The following is a 21078-nucleotide window of genomic DNA, read 5'->3' as shown; positions in this document are numbered from 1 at the left end:
TCTTCGCTTTATTATCGTCACAACAAATTATAGATAAAAAATTAACAACCAAAAAAAACAAAAGATAATCGTTTCGCTTATCGTCCCGTAACACCAAATTTTGAACTGCTCAACAAAAATTTATCGTCACTTCCTTCGTAACACACATTTGAATTTCCAAAAGAACAAATATAATTGTCGTAGCTTTTCTCTCGTAGTGACAAATTTTTAAATTTAAACAAAGCTTAACAGAAAAAAATTATACGGTATCGTACTTCTTTCCTAGCAACAAATTTCGAGGTTCATGATAACCGAAAAAGACTCAAATTGTCGTCACTCTTCTTCGTAACCACCGAATTTTGGTTCTCAAAATAAATTAAACAAAATAACAATAGTAAAAAAAAATTAATCGTCTTAGCTTTCTTTCGTAAATCGCCAAATTTTTAATTGCGACCAAATAAGTTACTTGTCTTACATTTCTTCCGTTACAAACAATAATGAATCAAAATTAAAAAAATTAACAATAAAAATTATACTGTTTCGTACTTCGTTCATACAACCAATTTCGCATTTATCAGTAGCATCGATTTGTCGTATACTGGTTCGATGATACAATCGGTCGATCAATTATCCGCCGCGGCGGGTAAGTGAACCGTCGGTAACTGTTGTTACCCGGCGGGCAATATACGGGACAAAGCTCGAGGTCTAGGTCCTAGTTAGGCTCTTCGATGGCCCTTGATTCGAGCCAATTTTATTCGGCATGCAATCTTAAACTTTGATCAAATAAATTGACACTGTACACAACATTCCTTTACACCGGATTAAAATATTTTTGGCACCGGATACCTGGCTGTCGTCACCCCGAAGCCGAAATTCAACAACGCAATTGCTGAATTTCGGTAAAGTTTTAATTCTTGAATTACTTACAAAATTCGTAATTATATTGATTTTTCGATAATAAAAATAAAGTCAGTAATCCATCACAAATTAATACTCTCTACTTAATCGCGGACAGCGGTGAAGTCACCCACGTATATAAATAATCTGCGACCACGCTTACCCCGTTCAGTCGACTCTCCAGGGAGGTGTTGAAATTCCAGGCAAAAGGTGACGGTTGGCTGACGGCGGCAGAGGCTCTCGGCGATGGCGTCCCAGAATTTGTGTTGTCGGAATGACCAAAATTTTTTCGAATTCTTGACTGCCTGGCAGTTGACAATTATAGCAATTTACAAGAAAAATTCTAGCGTCGACTGGATCGACACTCAAAATAACAATTACTCAACAAAGTAATTAAATTCACCACGTAAGCGGCTGACTTTTCGTAATAATAATTCACAATCGGGTTTCACTTTTTCGTAGCGTAACAGTAATTTTATCAGCGGTTCGACAATGGCTTTTTCAGTGTCCGGCTCAGAAGTTTCAAAATTAATAATTAATAATCGATTCAATTTTACTTTGGATCGTGACAACAAAATTAACAATGGTTCAACAGTCGTTTCGGTGTCCCGCCCAGAATTGCTGGCTTTTCCGTTTTCCAGCAACATGTGGTTTTTCGCTAGCGCAGCTAACAAGCTGCGCGTTCAATCAGCCGTCGTCGGATAAATTTCCAGGATCGATGGTTGGTCGATTCCCAAATTAGTGTTCCATTCGGCGTTCAGGTGGAGTCCTGGCGTACTCCCGTTGCTTCCTCGTACTGTTATTCGTCAATTCCGATTCCATTCCGGTTTCGGGTTTCCCTCGTTGATCGTTGTCGCTTCCAGATGTCTCCTCGGTCGTTGATATCGACTGAGATGCGGGTTCGCCCGGTCGCATTTCTCATTCATACTTTATCAATCACACTATCCGATACATCGAAATTTAGTTCGGACGCATCCATTCCTCATTAGTACTATTTGGCGCGGTTCGGCTTAATTGTTACCTCGAGCTTTTTATTATGATCGGAACCACTTGGGGCGACACAGTCGCGTCGAATCTCCGCAATCCATCAGCTTGGCCAACACACAAGGCTAAATAATACTAAAAAAAAATTAATCTCTAGTTTGAAATCTAAAGGTGAAATTCCCCATGTCACAATATATATATATATATATATATATATATATATATATATATATATATATATATATATATAAGCTTTCGAACCAATACTATTTTTGAGGTATACTCGACTAGCTAAATGATAATATAGCAAAATTCCTACTCAATTTTGACATGAGGGTCAATGCAATAAATAGATTTCAATAAAATCTACCTAATGTCCAAAAAAAATCTGTCCAAAACATGAAAAAAAGTGAACATCAACGCAGTCTAAATCCCATAACGTAGACTGTTTCGTCTACTGGGCCGCGTTGATGTTCTAGGAATTTCTTATCTCGAGGTATTTCCGTTACGAGATACCTCGGGTAATAATTAATTAATTAAAATATTAATTAATTGATTTAAATATAATTTAAAATTTGCGAGAACATAACACTCGGTCTCGCTCAGGACTTCGCTAAGCGCTTGATGTACGTCATCGCAAATTTGAAAAATTCTCACAAGTGTTTTATTAAATATCTTGTAAGTGTTTTTTCTCGGCAACTAGCTGACTAAAAAGTGTCTCTCTTAAAGTCTTTCTAGTGATCTTTCTGAGAATCTTGCTAAAGAACTTTCTGGTGGTTGTGTTAACGAACAAACAAATGGTCGTGATAAAGATCTTGCGACAGGACTTGCTGGTAATCTTCCTGATGGAGCTGCTTAACATCTCGCTGACCGTTTCGCCGGCTATCTCGCTGGCCGTCTCGCTGGACGTTTCGCCGGACATCTCGTTGAATGTCTCGCGGGACGTCTCGCTGGACGTTTCGCCGGATATCTCGCTAAGTGTTTCACTGAACATCTCGGCGGACATCTTGCTGAGTAGATCACCTGAAAATTTCTGTTTCTGTACAGCCCATTGTTCAATATACCTATGCAAGACTAGAAAAAATAACCAACACGTTCTGCACACTTTTACGGACACTGCGTTTTGATTTTGGCCAAAAATATAATGTTTTTACGATATTTCAGGATTTTTAAATGTTTTTCGGCCTAGAACTCTACTGTTTTTTTTTGTCTTTAGTGCGGATGCAAAGAGTAGGTTTTCTTTAAGTCAATTATTACTGTGATAATAACAGAGCAGCAGAACTTGTTTTTTTTGTTCAATTCTTTATGTCAGTAGCTGTATTCAGATGAGTTTAATATATTATTACTATCCTGTCATTTCCGATAAACATTATTTTTGTCGAAGTTTAAAGCTGTTTACATCGTTTAATTTAAATCGTTTCGTCGTTTCTGTCCCATTGTTGTCATTTTGTCAGTCGTATATCTGTACTGTTGTCCTGTTTTTTTTTATCTGTAAAACAATCATGGCAGATTACACGCCGCAAGAATACGCCAATATGATTTTATTTTACGGTCCGGCTAATTGTAACGCCAATGAAGCTGTCCGTCAATACTGTGCGCGATATCCGAATGCTCGCCGTCCGAGTGCTCATGTTATACTTGGAGCTTTTGCGCGCCTCTGCGAAACAGGAAGCGCTTTACAAACCACCGACTAAATAGAGCGGCAAGGCGAATTCGAAATCCTCGAAATGAGGATCGAATCATCGATCTCGTCGAAGCGAATCCTGAGATCGGTATTCGAGGTTTAGTGACACGCAGTGGCTTATCATACAGTACAGTTCAGCGTACGTTAAAAACTGAAAAACTTCACGCGTATCATTACACTAAGGTAAATGCACTCGAATCAGGGGATTACCCTGTTCGCCTGCAATTTTGTCAACAGCTTCTGGACATGTACGCTGCGGATCCAGAAATCCTGCACAAAATTCTGTGGACTTATGAGTGCACTTTTCAGCGCGGAGGTCACTGGAACTCCAAAAATTTCCATTCGTACGCTCGAGAAAATCCTCATCGAATAATTGAAAGAGGTCACCAACGTCGGTTCTGAATGAACATGTGGGCGGGGCTATACATTGGAACTCCATGTTTGGTCTGTCCATTTTAGGTTCATCTATTTTTATAGTCGTTTATCTAAAGAAATCTTTTCGTTTCTAATTTTTTCCTTTTTAATTCAAATAAACAGGTTGGACCTTTTCAATTTCAAGAGAACCTGGATCAAAACGTGTACACTGACTTTTTGGACCATTGTTTATGTCGTCTGTGTCTGCGATCAGGGATTACCAAGCAGCAATTTAATGAAATGTGGTTTCAGCAAGACGGCGCACCTGCCCATACATCTGAAGCAGCGCAAGCCTGGCTTTGGGCCCATTTTCCTAATCGATACATTGGTCGAGGAGGAATTCTCAACTGGCCACCACGATCCCCTGATTTAAATCCACTAGACTTTTTCCTATGGGGGTACTCGAAGTCAAAGATCTATCGCCATGCTATTGATAGTGAGATGAACCTCCAACAATGGTTTCAAGATGCTTTGCTCACAGTTATGCCAGAGATGATCACTAATTGTCATCGAAGCCTTTTACGACGTCTTCAAACTTGCGTCGACCAAAATGGTGGCTACATCGAGAATTTAATTCATTAATTGTGAATTTCTCAGAAGTGAACATCTCACTAGGTGTCTTGCCAGACGTCTCACTGGCTGTCTCGACATTCGCTGGCTGTTTCGCCGGATATCTCGCTGGCCGTCTCGCTGAGTGTCTCACCGAACGTCTAAATTAACATCTCGCTGAGTGTCTCGCTAAATATGTCCCCGGAAGTCTCGATGAACATCTTACTGGGAGTTTTTTAAATTATACAATTATTAATTAAAAATTATTGTGTTTGCGTTGAGAGCGAAAGATTTCAACGCCGAAGGCGTTGGTTACATAATGTGCCGCATAGTGGAGTCCTTAATTTTCATTATTTGTGTTTTTATAAGAAATTCTCTCGATAATTTATGAATTTTCATTTCATTTCGTATCATTTAGGTAAACTAGATCTTAAATCGATCTTTCTGGAGGTCTCGCTGGTGATTACGCTGACTTTCTGGAGGTCTCGCTGGAGATCATGCAGACGATCTTTCTGGAGGTCTCGCTGGCCATCACGCTGACGATCTTTCTTGAGGTCTCGCTGGAGGTCACGCTAGAAATCTTGCTGACGGTCTCGCTGGAGACCACGCTGATAGTTTTTCTAGAGGTCTAGCTGTCGGTATCACTGGAGGTCATTTTGCTGGGAGTTGTGCTAATGGTATGGCTGCCGGTCTCGCTGGTAATTTTGCTAGCGATCACAGTGACGGTTTCGCTCGAGATCACGCTAACGGTCTTTCTGGACGTCTCGCTGGAGATCTCGCTGATAGTCCCGCTGACGGTTTCGCTGGAGGTCATTTCGCTAGAAGTTGTGCTAATCGTATTGCTGCCAGTCTCGCTGGTAATTTTGGTAGCGATCACGGTGATGGTATCGCTGGAGATTACGCTGACAGTCGTTCTGAGAATCCTGCTGGATATCACGCTGACGATCTTTCTGGTGATCACGCTGACTGTATTTCTGAAGGTCTCACTGGAGCTCACGCTGACGGTCTCGCTGGAGATCACGCTGACGATCTTTCTGGAGGTCTCGCTGGTGATTACTCTGACTTTCTGAAGGTCTCGCTGGAGATCACGCTGACGGTCTTTCTGGTGATCATGCTGACTGTCTTTCTGGAGGTTTCGCTGGAGATCACGCTGACGGTCTTTCTAGAGGTTTCACAGGAGATCACGCTGACGATCTTTCTGGAGGTCTCGCTGACCATCACGCTGACGATCTTTCTTGAGGTCTCGCTGGAGATCACGCTGATGATCTGTTTCGAGGTTTCGCTGGTGATTACGCTGACGGTTTTTCTGGGAGTCTCGCTGGAGATCAGGCTGATAATCTTGTAACAGTTTTACCTGCTCAGGTTGGCCCTTAATCAATTTTATAAATAAACTAAGAAAACTAACAACAATATAATTATCAGGGCGCCACCAGGATTTTTAATCACGGTTCCTGGAACCGTCCAGAGCTGAGAAATCTTATTCTTATGGTAGAGAGAGTGGAGGAAGGTGCTGCTGAATAATAGTCTCGCACAGAGACGAATCGTATGCAGGGGTTGTTGACTCGGCTTACAGGAGTAACAGCCCAGTGACCAAATGTAGACCTAGATGTTCTGCACCACACTCTCATAACCCGCTTCAGCTACAGCAGTAACAGCCCAGTGACCAAACGTAGACCTAAATACTCTGCAACTCACACATAACCCACACTTGTCTCACACTAACACTAATGAATTGACTTTATTTATAATGTAATAATTAAAAATAATTTAATTTTATTTATTACTTAAAAATTGAGCTATTAAAACATTCAATCATTAGAATTTAATAACACGATAACTTTCAATTAACAACCTATTGCCAAAATAACCTTAACTAACTATTACAATTTTTAAATTCCGATTGTTAATTTTCTTTGAATTAAAGTATTATTTGGATTAAAATTCATAAGTAACTTATAGTCATGGTCTTAATAATACAACAATAATTATTTAGAACAAAATGTCTTAATACCTTGAATTAACTTTTGATAATTAAATTAATCACAATATAACTTTTACAATCAAGTTCCAAATTATTAACACAACTTTAATTAATTAATTCTGACTAAACTTTCCTGTGACCTTTTTGACTCAAAATAACTAATTTCTTGGACTTAATGTCCACGCCGATAATTATCAATTTGGAATAAAAATTTAATTTAACTAATTCACGGATTTAATCCCAAAATCAATTAATTTTCACGTGATAAAATAATTTTACAATATAAAATATTCTCAGTAAATAATTCCTAATAAAATATTACCAACAATTTTTTAATAGTTTTATAAATTATAAAAAATCGACACAAGTCGAAATATTCAACTTTATTTGCTAGAACATTCGCTAGCTTATTTGTATTTGACCTTGAGTATTGGAATTTACTGCGACACAAAATGTACTGACTCTGGACCAAAATTCCACGAATAAAAGTTTGTCGATTATTTTCCAAGTGACAAAATTACTCAATTTTTCTTGAGTTAATTATTATAAAAATTATAACAATAAATTTAACGAATTTTTCGGATGTTAATTAATTCATTGATAAATTTTTAGTTGTTAAATTTTTCCCGCAAGGTCGATTGAGTGATTCTCGGGTATGAGCCCCCAGGAAAATCCTCGATCCAAACTAGCAATTGTTTCACTATTATTTATTGAAATAATCGTCGATTCAACGATCCAATTAATAATTAAATAGGAGAAGTAACTGGGTATTGGGTAAACCGCAGTCCACTTCTTTCCCATAGAGTAATAATTGATACCTTGACGAATAAATTGATGATCTAACTCTCTTATTGATGATGAAGTCCTAGTTGTAGTTGGCTTCCTTCGTCTCGTCACTACTCCGGGGATCGATCCTTCTCGATTTCCGTGGCACTATCTCTGGCGGTCACACTACTTCTCCCTTTTCCATTGCACGACTTACCTATTTTAACCCAAAACTACCCCCTCCTATTCTCCCTTTAGGCCCGAAGATCGAGACGCGCCAGTGCTATGTCGAATAATTATCGATATCCGGTGACATCGATTTAGGGTAATTTTACCCGGTTACAATCTCGCTGGAGGTCTCGCTGGTGATCACGCTGACTGTATTTCTGAAGATCTCACTGGAGATCATGCTGACGGTCTCTCTAGAGGTTTCACAGGAGATCACGCTGACGATCTCGCTGGAATTCACGCTGACGGTCTTTCTGGTGATCATGCTGACTGTATTTCTGAAGGTCTCGCTGGAGGTCACGCTGACGGTCTCTCCCGTCGGTGACGGTCACCTACTTCGTCCCGAACTTGTTGCAATTTTTTTTCATGCACTAAGTCACTGTAAGTGTTACGCAATGTCGATGGGTCGGGCATTTTTCTCTTCATGTGAGTTTCAAGAAAGTTCACAAATTTGATACAGTTCAACTTATCAAAAGGAATATCAGCAGCTATTAATGATCGCATAGAAAATCAATGAAGGGGTTCGAAAACTTCACGATAGTACCTATAAGATATCGTGGATGGCTTTTGTCAAAAAAATTTATTTGATTTGAAAAATTTAACTGTAAAAAAGAAAAAAATTCGCATAATTAAGGATATTTGGATAACTTGGTATAACTTTGAGTAAATGGATGAACGGAGGATATCGTCAGTAATTTTCCAACCTTAGTGTCCCCAAAGATCTCTGAAAAAGTCAAAGTGCTGTGATTTTTGTTTTCATAGTGTCCCAAAGCTTTAAATTCTTGGTTTTCACAAAAATCACCATTATGAGCAATTTTTTGATCCTTGTTCATTTTTTCAATAAAAAAAAATTTTTTTTTCAAAAAAATTTTTATTTTTCAATTCAGAGAGATTGATTTTTTTAAGAAATTTAAATAAGAGAAATAACTTTTTTTTTTTGAAAATTTTTTGTTTCTAATATTAGTTTTTTTGAACTTTTTTCTTCAAATTTCGTAAAAAATCAATCTCTAATTAAAAAAAGATTTTTGAGAAAAAAAAAATTTTTATAATAATTTATCAACGGCAAAGTTCGTGTTATTTAGCAGTCTGTCACGAGTTCTTGTCTTTTATTTCTTCAAGTAAATACGTTAGTAATTGCTCTGAGTATTTGAAATATATTAAATAGTTCTCGTAATTTTCCAATTCCTCACAATGTATGCCTTAATTTTCTGGCCAAAGGAAAATGCAACAAGTGTTATTCAATCGACTTTGATTAATAAGCGTTTCGAATTTAATCGAGTGACCGTTAGATGGGGCCGACAAAACGTGACGGCTTTTCTAATTGCAGAAAGCGGTAAATTTTAAACGATAATTGTCATCATTTGATAATCATAGATTATTTATATGAATTTCGTTTTGTTGATTTACAGAAGATATTGTTTGGCTGCAACGTCTTATAGTCAATACGTGTGGAGTCATTACGGGTTACGTAAATGATCGTTTGATGACTAATGCCTGCATTCAATGCTCTACTAGTTCTCAAGATGGAAATGGTGCTGTGGACAATTCTTTAGGTCACAGTTCGAATCATTTTCAATTTGATTCCGTCGCTACGGCTGAAATTGTTGAGCGAACAGCTATTGCAGTTGCTTCTAGTACTCCGGATGTGGTAGTTATTCCTACTATGGACCCAATAATGACTTGAAATGCGCCAACTACTCTGGATTCTGCTTCGGATGCTGCTGTCAACCTACCAGCTGCTCCAACTTCTTTTACTGCTCTGGATGCTGTAGGTGTTTTTTCTATGGATCCAACAACTACTTTAAGCGCAGTTACTGCTCTGAATGTTGATGCGGATGCTGCTGAAAATCTAACAGTTACTCCATCTTCCTTTACTACTGAGGTTGCCGCAGTGATTCCTTCCATGGATCCAACAACTCCTCCAAGCGCGTTTATCACTCCGGGTACTGCAGCAGTTTTTGCTCTGGATCTGTCAACTACTCCGCATATTCCTGTGGCTGCTACTGTTGACCTCACAGCTACCCTAACTCCTTTACCGACTCTGGACATTGCAGCAGTATCTGCTCTGGATCTGACAACTACTCCAAGTGTATCTACCACTTTGCATATTCCTGCAGCTGATGCTGTTGACCTCACAGCTACTCCAATTTTTTTACCTATTCTGGATATTGCAGCAGTATCTGCTCTTGACCTGACAACTACTCGAAGCACGTCTACAACTCCGGATATTGGTGTGGTTTCTGCTATGGACCTGACAACGAAGTCAAGCACATTGGCAACTTTGAGTGTTGCTGCAGCTGCTCCTGTTAATGGTGATTTTGCTGTTCCTTCAACTTCAACATCTACTGGAAACCAAGCCATGGTTGCATTGATGGAAGGGAGTAACGTCCTTATTGAGTATCACAAAATGAAAGATGTCTTACGGTTCATAAATAAACCAAAAGAGATGACTCGACGGCTGTTACTCAGTATTATCGGTAGAGAACAACTGAAACGTCTGACACTCACAGAGATTAAATTAAATCCGCTGTTATTTGGAATTCTTAGTGCTGTTGAAAGTAAATTTTGATTTTTTTCAGAAAACTATTGATTTAGTGTTAATATAGGTATGCAAAAAATAATTAAATAATCGAATTCCCCATTTTGTTTCAGAATTTACCCTGCAGAACTCAGATATAGAACATCAATTAAAGACGGATCAATTTAATAAATGTGTGACCTCATTTTTATATAATTTGAAGCATTCTAAAAATCCTAAATTAATGTAACTTTTGTTAATAAATTTGAGATTTTGTAACAGTCAATGAATGTGAATCTATTATTATTATAAATTATTATTATTATTAGTATTTTCATATACTAACTGAACTATTAACTTAAATACTTATTTAATTACTAACTTAAATACTTATTTAACTACTAACCTAAATACTTATTTAACTACTAACTGCGAATAGTTATTTACTGACACTTTTGATGTTCATCTCGCTAAACGTTATGCGGGTTAGTTTGCTTACCATATTACAGTAATCATAAGAATCACCAGCAATACCGCCAGCGTGATCACCAGCGTGACCTCCAGAAAAATCATCAGCCTGATCTTCAGCGATACCATCACCGTGATCGCTACCAAAATTACCAGCGAGACTGGCAGCAATACGATTAGCACAACTTCTAGCGAAATGACCTCCAGCGAAACCGTCAGCGGGACTATCAGCGAGATCTCCAGCGAGACGTCCAGAAAGACCGTCAGCGTGATCTCGAGCGAAACCGTCACTGTGATCGCTAGCAAAATTACCAGCGAGACCGGCAGCCATACCATTAGCACAACTCCCAGCAAAATGACCTCCAGTGATACCGACAGCGAGACCTCTAGAAAAACTATCATCGTGATCTCCAGCGAGACCATCAACAAGATTTCTAGCGTGACCTCCAGCGAGACCTTTGAAAAGACCGTCAGTGCGATCTCCAGCAAAATTACTGGTGAGACCGGGAGCAATTTCTTTACGCGATCTCCAGCAAAATCGCCAGCTTATCACTGTTCACTTTTAATTCATTTCATTAAGCATTTTAGTTACAACACTGTGTTTCAAATTCTCTTCTTTATTTATCTGAGCAGCACAGACTTGTATTTGTTTACAAACACATTCACATCTGCAAACGAACCTGTTTTTTTGACATATTTTTTATATTTTCATGTTGGATTAGCAATCTAAATTTTATTTTTTATTCAAGCTGCTGTATCCACTCAATAGCGATAAACAAAAAAAATTTATTTATTACGATCAATCAGGACGCTTGGTTACGCCTATCTTCTGTCTCTCTCTTTTAAAAAAACTAAATTCTCGGCCCTACTCATGACATTTTATCCTAAATTTACCCTGAAAAAAGTTACAAGCACCTCTCGGTGCAAAGCTACAAGTTTCCTTTAAAATGGAGTTACAAATTACAACTTTTTTAAATTGACAATTAAGTAACTAATTAATGACTAGTAAATATACAAATACGTTCTAGGTTGTAATTGCGTGTTTTGTTTCTTTTCTGTGAGAAATCGAACTTTTCAAATTAAATAAATATCGTTTAACTTGAAATCGGCAGTGTTGCTAAACTTATTTATTATTCTTTTTTATTTTTTTTAATTCCTAAAGCTTGTCTGTGATTCGTCAATTTACATTTTGAATAACTCAAAAACTATTGAAAATATCGAAAAGCGACTAAGGAACTTTATTCTTAGAATCGTATCCTCTATCTACAGTTTACCGCTGTGAAGGTCATTCTGAATCACCCCATATTCGACCCTTGCCGCGTAGATTAAGATTTTCACAACCTAAAAAGATCCCAACGTACCACTCCCAACAGTTAAAAGTTGGCAATATGACTACAGCAGTTAAAACTGACTCTAAATAGAAATAAAAAACAGAAAAGGACTTCATATAACTATTGAATCTTCGTGAATTCAGTATGCCAATTATGAAATTTGCTATCCCACTGTTTTTTTTTTTTTTTATATATTTCCGTCGATAAATATTTTCTGTCGATTGCATGTAAGGTAAAAACCCCAGTAACTGCTCAGGAATCAGTACCTGCTCACACAATGTTTTTGTATATCTATATTCACAAATGCAGATGTTTAGTTTGAAAATAATCAGTATTCATTATTGCTATAGTCGTGTTCGATCATAGTAATTTTTAGATTTTTACATTCATTATGTAATCTACTTCCATTTTGGCTTTTAAATTGTGATTTAAAATTTTCAATTTCCTTAGCGGGAAATTAAAAAACGTGGTTTCTGTAAAATTGCAACACGTACAATTTGGACGAAAGTGACATAATATAGGTAGTTGAAATCTAAGTAGATTGTGATTATCAGTATGTATTGAATTGAATATTGACGCATTTAGAGTAGACTGATATTAGTATTGCGATTGTGACACGACCGCTGATCTGCAGACAATTGATCCGCGACATTTTATCTGCGACAATTGATCCCCTTGACAAATGATCCGCATGATAAGTATTCCACCTGACAATTTATCCTCATCCTGCAGGAGGTCGAAAAAGATGACATAACACGATAAAAAGCTTTTGTTTTGGCCTATTTTTAGATGTACTCATATTAATTTATAATAAAAGGGCATAACACGGTACAAGCTTATAGGTTGGCCTACTATCAAATACATAGACGCAAAATCCATAATAAAAAGGCACGATACGGTAACATTATCCAAAAATGAATCATGGTTCATTTGTCGTGTGGTTGAATTGTTGGATGGATCAATCCTCCGCAGATGAAATGTCGCGGATCAATTGTCTGCAGATTAATTGTAACCCAACTATTATGATAATCACAATACTGTTAAGTGATGAGTACAATTTTTTTTCTCTGTCTGTAATTCGTTGACTTTTGAACTTTTTTCATAAATGCAATTCTTTAAATTTTATTAATTATTCTATTTTGGTTTAATGAATCTTGTTGGACTGGGCCAAATGGCTATTTTTTGTTGTAAGCAATGTCAGTAAACAGAAAATAGCAGGGTTTTCATTCTAGTAAAATATGTCATTCATAACTCTATACTTCCTAAAAACCAATATGGAAGAATTTTTGATACTAAATTTCATTTATTATTTTCAATTAGAGGAAGAGGAGGCAAAATGAGCCCCCCTAAAATTTGAAAGGATTTAAAACTTTGGGGGCAAAGTGGGCACCCTGAAATTTTTCATAAAAAAGGTGAACAATAAATCATACTTTTGATAATGATTAAAAGTGGCTCTTAACAAAAAAATTGCCATAGATTCTAAATAGTAAATTTTGCTATATTGCTCTTTCGTAAAGAGTTATGAGACACAAAGACTAAAAGGAAAGAAATATATCAATAGGTTCATTCGCAGTGAAGCTACAGGCTTTTTTATATTAAAAAATAGTAGGTTATTGATAGAACGATTTTATCAAATTTTTTGTTTGAAGTCTATAGCTTCGCTAGAAGTTGACCTTTGAAAATTTTTTTGTATTTTTATAGGAAAATACATTTGAGAACAAAAATTTTCTAAATGATACGTTTCCGGAAGATTAATTTTTGAAAAAGTGATGGCTATTTGAGAATAAAAAGCCGATGATTTTTATTCATACTTTTTAACAAAGCCGATTTTTTCAATTTATACTTTCTTGGGTTGGGTAAAACAATTAAAAAAATCCTAAAACCATTTATCTGTAGTGTATTAGGAAAGGACAAAAATTTTTTAGCTAAATCAAAAAGGATCGAGTTCAAAAGTGATCAATTGATAAATAAAATACCTCGTATTTTCCTAGTTTTTCAAGAGAAGTAATTTGTTAAAGACGTAATGATATATAATGAAAAAATAACAGTTTTGTTTAGAAGTAATCGTAGATAAAAACTTAAGACATTAATATCTTCTAAAATATCGATGCTAACAATTTAGTACTCGGATTTTGTTTTTTGGAGAAAATTAAATTTACTACAATTTAGTCATTCAAATATTTTTCGTAGCTCTTCTCAGTGATGAAAAAAGGACAGAAAAACGTAAATTTTATGATTCATAAATTATGAAAAAATTAGGTTTAGTAGTATATGCTCCCTCGCCAGTGTATGTTACGATTACGCCACGATGGACAGTTCTGTGGAGCATTCAATTCTAAGTAAAATAACCCATCTTTGATCGGAATAATGCTATGAAATGCTGCAGAGCTGTGAAAATTTAAGGAAGCAACTTGACTTTTACGTGTATATTTAATAGGAAATTTTTTCACAACTTGATCGAGCTCTTCACAGTAATATTGGAAGGCTCAAATTTACAGAAAACAATTTTTTTTTTAATTGCGAATAAATTTTCGTGATGGGATCAAGAAGAAATTAGTCGGAAAAAGCACCCTATTGCTCATGCGCGAGTTTGATTCGTCTGAAAAAAAATCACGACTCAAAGTTTTTAGAATGTGTGAAAAAATGTTTATGAAAAGATTTTTAGAGGGGGGCTCAATTTGCCCCCCCCCCCCCTTTCCTTCGGAAATTACCTACTATGTCAATTGCTTTCTAGATTTTTGTAGGAAAATCGGATTCTAGCATCTAAATGATCAATTAAAATGCGGAACAATTAAAAAATGACTTAAGGTTCGAGAACTAAAGAACAGTATTGTATTCTGTTAATTACTTCTACTATTCTCATTTTCCTCGTTATGAAAGAAATTTTGAATCATCTCGGAAATTTTCAGGCAAATTAAAATGTATACTACATATACCTTATCAAATATATGTTCATATCTTCTCATATATATTCTCAGTATGTATTTGCTGGTGTATGACTTTTTCTCAATATAAAGCTTTTTATGACATTGCGATAAGAGAATTATTATTGACGTTGTTGATTATTTCCCTATAATGATTTTCAATACTACTGCATCAACTCTGCTAATTTTATCATTTTGTTCCAGGTTTCTCATTACCCTCGAGAACCACAATACTCAGAAGAGACAGTCTAATACTGCTATAGGACTGATTAAAAAGTTACTTTAGAACCATTTCAAACTTGTGAAGTTAATTGTTACCAAAATAAAATTCTCAATAGTCTTGAAATCATTCTCAAAGGATGTAAATGCAATCACAAATGATTGTCGTCGAAAATGCTATAAGTTCTCTTTTCAGATGTTTTTATAATATTTCTTGTTTATAAATTCGTGTTTTTAGTAGTAATATCAAATCTTAAAACAAAGAGAAAATTCTATATCATTATTTCTGAAATTCTATATCATTTATCGATGACCAACAATATCCATTTCCTACAAGATTTATTCCTTCAATTTTATTTTAATTCTAGTTTAGAGCTTATTTAAATCACGAAAATCGTCAACATTCTCTGATTGTGTTTAAAACATGGATAACGCATTAGTTTATTAATTACAAAAAACGATTAATCATCCAAATCATCACTGTGAAATTTTATAACTTCCAAGCTTAAAGCAACAAGGAAAATTTATATATGGAAACAGCTAATTTATATTTGAATTAAAAAAGATTTTGTGAAATTTCTGACGTCAAAACAACTAGGGCTTTACACGAGACAAGATATGATGTGACTTCTGAGTAAAGTCATGTGTCTGCCATAATTCATAACTAAATTTGTCATTAAAGACAAATTTGGAAATTGGGGAAATGAACGATAAGGGGAGGGGGGACCTTACTCAGTAGAAATTCTTATCGGTATCCGAAAGAATAATTCGGGCAGCCCAGACAGGGACTCGAACCCGGATCGTTTGGTTACGCGCCAAAGGTTCTACCAGTTAAGCTATCCGAGACAGTGTCCGTAACTACTATTCAGTCACCTAATCTTGTGTCAATCTCATAAGTTTCGAAAAAAATGTCTCGCTTAGGTATCAGTCTCGTACAGTCACAAGTCTTCTCATTCTATCTTGACAAATATCGGTACATAAAAAAATTGAATTCAAATTCTCTACAATTTACAACAAAGTAAATTTTTGGCTTGTGGTATATAAACACCTGAATACTATCAATTGTAGTTATTGATTACTATATCGATTTCTCTTTAACATCTATAACAATTAATGTTGAATAATTGACAACTGTACTAACATAATTGCCGTTTATTACTTTAAAGTTTATCAATTAAATCAGAGGACGTCCAAGAATTCAATTGTATTACCGTTAACATTACATCATCCCGAATAGATGTATCGGAAAAAAATGTCAACTCCACTAAATACGATCTAGTTTTGAGAAACTTAGTTAACAGTGTATATTTTTTATGTTCTGGGCAAGATACAATTTAATGTAATGACATTGTATGTTGTAGATAAAAAAAAATTAGGTTCTTCAAACGCACGTTGTAGATCTAATGAGAATTTTCAATTTCTGAAAATCTTTTAAAGCAAGAAGTTGAGATGAAATCAGAAAATCTTAAGATTTTAATGATTTCATATCGAATGATAATCCTTATTGAACGACTCATTAGTTAAAGAAACAGAGAGTGCTTTACGATCAAAAAAATTTTTCTGCTTTTTTTCGGCAACTACTTTTGGTATTAAGCCCTTGTTAGTTCGCGGAATCAATATATATTTTGCATATTATTGTAACGATAATTCAATTGAGATTAATTCCATACTTATAAAAAAATGATTTAGTTACAACATTTATTGTTTGTAAGCTTTGCTGTTTACATTATACATATACATAAATAATTTCTTGCAAATAAATAAATAAATATATACATTCCTAATATTAATTTATACTCTTAAAACCATCAACATCATTAATGATATGACTTTCCAGTTTTATTATAAATAAATTTATTCGCTCTTCATTTATTATATTACATAGTCATTTGTTGTACCAATGTGGACTAGGGTGATCCAAAAAAAAAAAAATTTTTTTTTCTTAATCCAAACAGGGTCAAAAGTTTCTTTTGAGTGTAGACAATTACTGTATAAGCATAAGCTCTTTATATTAATATTAAGATTCTCCTCATCGCATTTTTTAATTCCCATAAGAACAACACGGGGAAAATGTTTTTTGCTTCTTCTAATATTTGTATAGATTCAAACGACTGATTCACTTATAAATTACTATCTTTAGCTTTATAGAGAATTGAATGCTCTACAAAAAAGGTTGAAGAAAATTTTTTTATTTGTCCACGCGTTCAAAAGTTATTTAAGGTCAAAGTTCAAGTTTTCAAAAATTTGAATGAATTTCATAAATTGCACCGAAACTGTCGGTTTCAGCATCAAAATAAAGGTCAACTTTTTTGTCCAACATAAATTAGACTTCTGATAAATGTTGACCAATGATTTTTTTTTATTCAATCAAATAAATATGATGCTTTCAAGGAATTTCGTCACAGCAAAACAAAAACTAAACAATTTAATTCTATGATCATGTTCACTTTCATTTTATTAATAAGTCTTGCTCAAAAAATTGATGATTCATTTAGATTAAATATTTATGATTGAAGTGATTTTATAACAGTTCGGAAAATGTTGACGATGACCACGAACAACCTGTAATAAATACTGCAACTATTCTTCATCAATAGTCAGGCCGCAGAAATATTCTTCAATCAGTGCAATACCCCGTTCAGAAATGTCGCTCGTTACTTTCAAGGTTCTGACAAATTCTAGACAAATTTTAAAGCTGTCATCATTGGGTCATGTAGAAACATCATCTTCTATAAAGTCAGAGGGCAAATCAAATTTTTTAAATAGCTCCAGTGAGTTTTTCGAATCAAAGTCCCTCAAATCGTTATCGAATAACGATTTTCAATTTATGTCATCTACATGCTATCGCTGACCCATTTATGTACAGCCCTTTCGAGTGTTAATTACATGAATCATTTTTTTTTTTATACCGATCGGACATTGTCATCGAATAATAAGATTGTGCCTAACTCGTTATTTAAATACTACAAATGTTCCTTCATCATTCTACAAGCTTTTTGTAACACCACCGGGTTAGTATTTTTATTAAAATCAAAATTTTTCATCAACTTTAGATCTTTGTTAGGCGCCAAAATAGCAGATGTTGCTGATGCCAAGCTTGAATGTAAGAAAAAATTACGAAGATACACACTTGATGTAAACTTTTCATTTCATGAGAGCAAAGATGAAATTAACTTCGAAACATTAACATTGCCAAACTATAGATGGCTTTTGATATCCATTGCGCATGATGCATAGCACCAAGACGCTTAGAAGTTTACGCACAACTGCCAAAAAAAAACTAAAGATAATAACAAAACCTCCCAGTAATCTTCTTATAAAGAGAATATAATGAACAATCTTTATCTGTAAGCAATAATTAATGAAATTAATAATTTTAGTTTTATCTCCATTTGAAGCACTTGCCACAAATTGGAAATATCCGTCTTTCAATTTGGATCAACATGATTTTTTGACCTAATATATACTTTGTAGGTCAAAATTTACGAAGAAATTCTTTCAAAGCATCATATTCATCCGATTGAATGAAGAAAAAAAGGGAAATGGTTGACCCTAAAGGCCATCCCTGCAACTTCCCGCTAATTCCAAACTTAAGCTCTCAAAATTTCTCTTATTATGTTTTTGAGCTCGTTGAGCTAAAAAATATAACTTTCGTGTCATTTTGATCTCGTTGCGTGGATGATGCCACTTTGATATGGCCTGATAGCGGTGGATGCAGTCTTGGTAATAACGGTTCCAGAAATGCTGTATAATTTCCTGGACCTGTTCCCAGTGCGAGAGCCTAGCGGGCTATACCTCTGTCAGCGACGGCTCTAGTATTGCGGTGAGTGACTGTCCGATTAGAAAATGATCTGGTGTCAGAACTGCCAGATCAGCAGGATCTTCATTGAGCGGTGTTAGCGGTCTGGAGTTCAAAATGGCTTCAATTTGAGCCAGTAGCGTTAAATACTGCTCTAGCGTCAACAGCGAATCTTCGATTGTTCTGCGAAGGTGACATTTGATAGATTTCACAGCTGCTTCCCATTTTCCTCCAAAATGGGGAACTCCAGGCGGATTGAACTACCAGTTTGTGCCATCATGAGCGATTAAGACTGATAACTCTCGAAGTGTGCGTGATCCTGCAGCGAATAGTCGTTTCAGCTCTTTATCTGCTCCTACGAAGTTAGTTCCACAGTCTGAATATAGCGTGTGACAAATGCCTCGACGACTGATAAAGCGGCGATAAGCGGCAATGAAGGCGGCAGCAGTGTAGTCAGTGACTAGCGCTAGATGTACTGCTGAGCTGAACATGTAGATAAAAACTGCAATCCAGCCTATGTATGTCCTCGCTCCACGTCCTTGGAACGTTTTCAGGGTAATGGGTCCAGTGTAGTCGATTCCTGTGTGGAAGAATGCTCGAGTTGGCTGCACTCGTGCGGCAGGTAGTTGACCATCAACTGTTGAGCGCGTTCTCCACGATGTTTAATGCAGATAGCGCAGCGTTATATGAACGATCTGACTAGAACACGGCCTCCAATGATCCAGACACTCTTGCGTAAGTCAGCAAGCGTAAGCTGAGTACCTCCGTGAAGCGTTTTGCGGTGCGAATCATCAATCAATATTGATGTAAGCGGTGACAGTGTCGCCAACTGTTTGAAAACTTTCCCCCTAAAGCAATTTCAAAAACCACTAAATTTAAAACAAAACTCCCCAATGACAGACCAAGTATTTATTCATTACAATATAAGTAAAGAAATAAATTAAAACAATAAATCATTAGTTAATAACAATAGTTCCTAGGTGACAAAAAAAAACAACAAATATATAAAAAAAATATTTTATTGAAGTTTTTTAAAAATTTTAATTAATTATCTTACGGCTTAGGCAATGGTTTGAAGAATTTTGTAATTTTTTCTTGCTTGGCAGTTTTCAAAAGCTCCTTGAATTCAGACTGATACACAGCAGCCGCATTAGCAACTTGCCTCTTAAAAATAAGACTTCGTTCCATAGATGGATCAATGTTCATAAAGAAATCGCAAAGCTCATTTGCCATTCTTAAGCCTTCACTAAGATTTTTCAAATTAAATGTCACGTTTCCAGTGCTTGTTGAAGCCTCTTCTTCAATGGGCTGTGAATTTAATATTTCCTCCAAGTCGGTTTCCGTCAAATTTTCATCTTGCGATTCAAGCAATTCCTGAATGTCACCTGATTCGATCTGTTTGAACCCATCTCGTCCTATTCCATTCGCGATTTCGGCTATGTTTGCAGTCAAAATTTGAGCTTGCACAGATTCTACGTCATTTTCCGCAGTCACAGCAGGCCACAATTTTTTCCAGCATGACTTCAATATGTATGGATTCAGTTCTTCCAATGATTCTTTTATGTTTACGATGCATTTTGCTATGTCAAATTTCTTCCAGCATTCCATAACATTCATATCAGGATTGCATTCCATATTATCCAATATAATTTTGAAGGTTCGTCTTATGTAATAGAGCTTAAAGGCCTGGATTATGCTTTGGTCCATAGGTTGAAGCAAAGCCGTCGTGTTGGGAGGTAAAAATGTCACTTTTATATTTGGATGCATAGTTTCAAGTTCGCGAGGATGACCTGGTGCATTGTCTAAAACTAGAAGCGCTTTAAAGTCTAAATTCTGTTTTTTTAAATAAGTTTCAACTTCAGAAACAAAACAATTCCGGAACCAGTCACAAAAAATAGCGCTTGTAACCCACGCTTTCTTATTAGCACGCCAAAACACTGGCAGGTTGTCTTTGTTTTGATTTTTTAAAGCCCGAGGATTAAACGATCTGTAAAGTATCAGTGGCTTTATGACACAATCTCCAGAAGCATTAGAACATAGCAGCAGTGTAACTCTATCCTTTGCTGCCTTAAATCCAGGAGCAGACTTTTCGCTTTTAGAAATGAATGTTTTGTTTGGCATTCTCTTCCAAAACAGTGCAGTTTCATCTGCATTAAATACTTGCTCAGGTTTGTATCCTCCATCAGCTACTAGGTTTGCAAATTCTTCAGGATATCGTCCTGCTGCAGCAGTGTCTGCAGATGCAGCTTCACTAACAATTTTGATGTTATGCAATGATTGTCTCACCTTAAATTTATTGAACCAACCTTCCGATGCTTGAAATCCGCTATCTGTACAT

General features: G+C 35.8%; 2 protein-coding genes and 1 long non-coding RNA gene across 5 annotated transcripts in view; all 3 read left to right on the top strand.

Annotated features, from left to right (window-relative positions):
• The window catches only part of LOC141529515 (patj homolog), a 769735-nt gene that overhangs the window by 536008 nt on the left and 212649 nt on the right, over window positions 1-21078 (top strand). The window lies entirely within an intron of this gene.
• On the top strand, window positions 1547-9011 carry LOC141529553 (uncharacterized). The gene is made up of 3 exons (XR_012479617.1): window positions 1547-1597; window positions 8564-8814; window positions 8891-9011. It is a non-coding gene; the product is annotated as an uncharacterized LOC141529553 (long non-coding RNA).
• Window positions 9131-10269, top strand: LOC141529526 (uncharacterized). The gene is made up of 2 exons (XM_074246108.1): window positions 9131-10039; window positions 10134-10269. Exons 1-2 carry the CDS (start codon window positions 9265-9267, stop codon window positions 10247-10249), a joined length of 891 nt encoding a protein of 296 aa, XP_074102209.1. The 5' UTR covers window positions 9131-9264; the 3' UTR covers window positions 10250-10269.

Source organism: Cotesia typhae, unplaced genomic scaffold (assembly GCF_013202065.1).
Source record: "Cotesia typhae breed Kobodo isofemale line unplaced genomic scaffold, CoteBio_Ctyphae contig_48, whole genome shotgun sequence".
In the NCBI taxonomy this organism is placed as follows: domain Eukaryota; kingdom Metazoa; phylum Arthropoda; class Insecta; order Hymenoptera; family Braconidae; genus Cotesia; species Cotesia typhae.
Note: the sequence above shows the minus strand (reverse complement) of the source record. Positions and strands in the feature narration are given on the sequence as shown.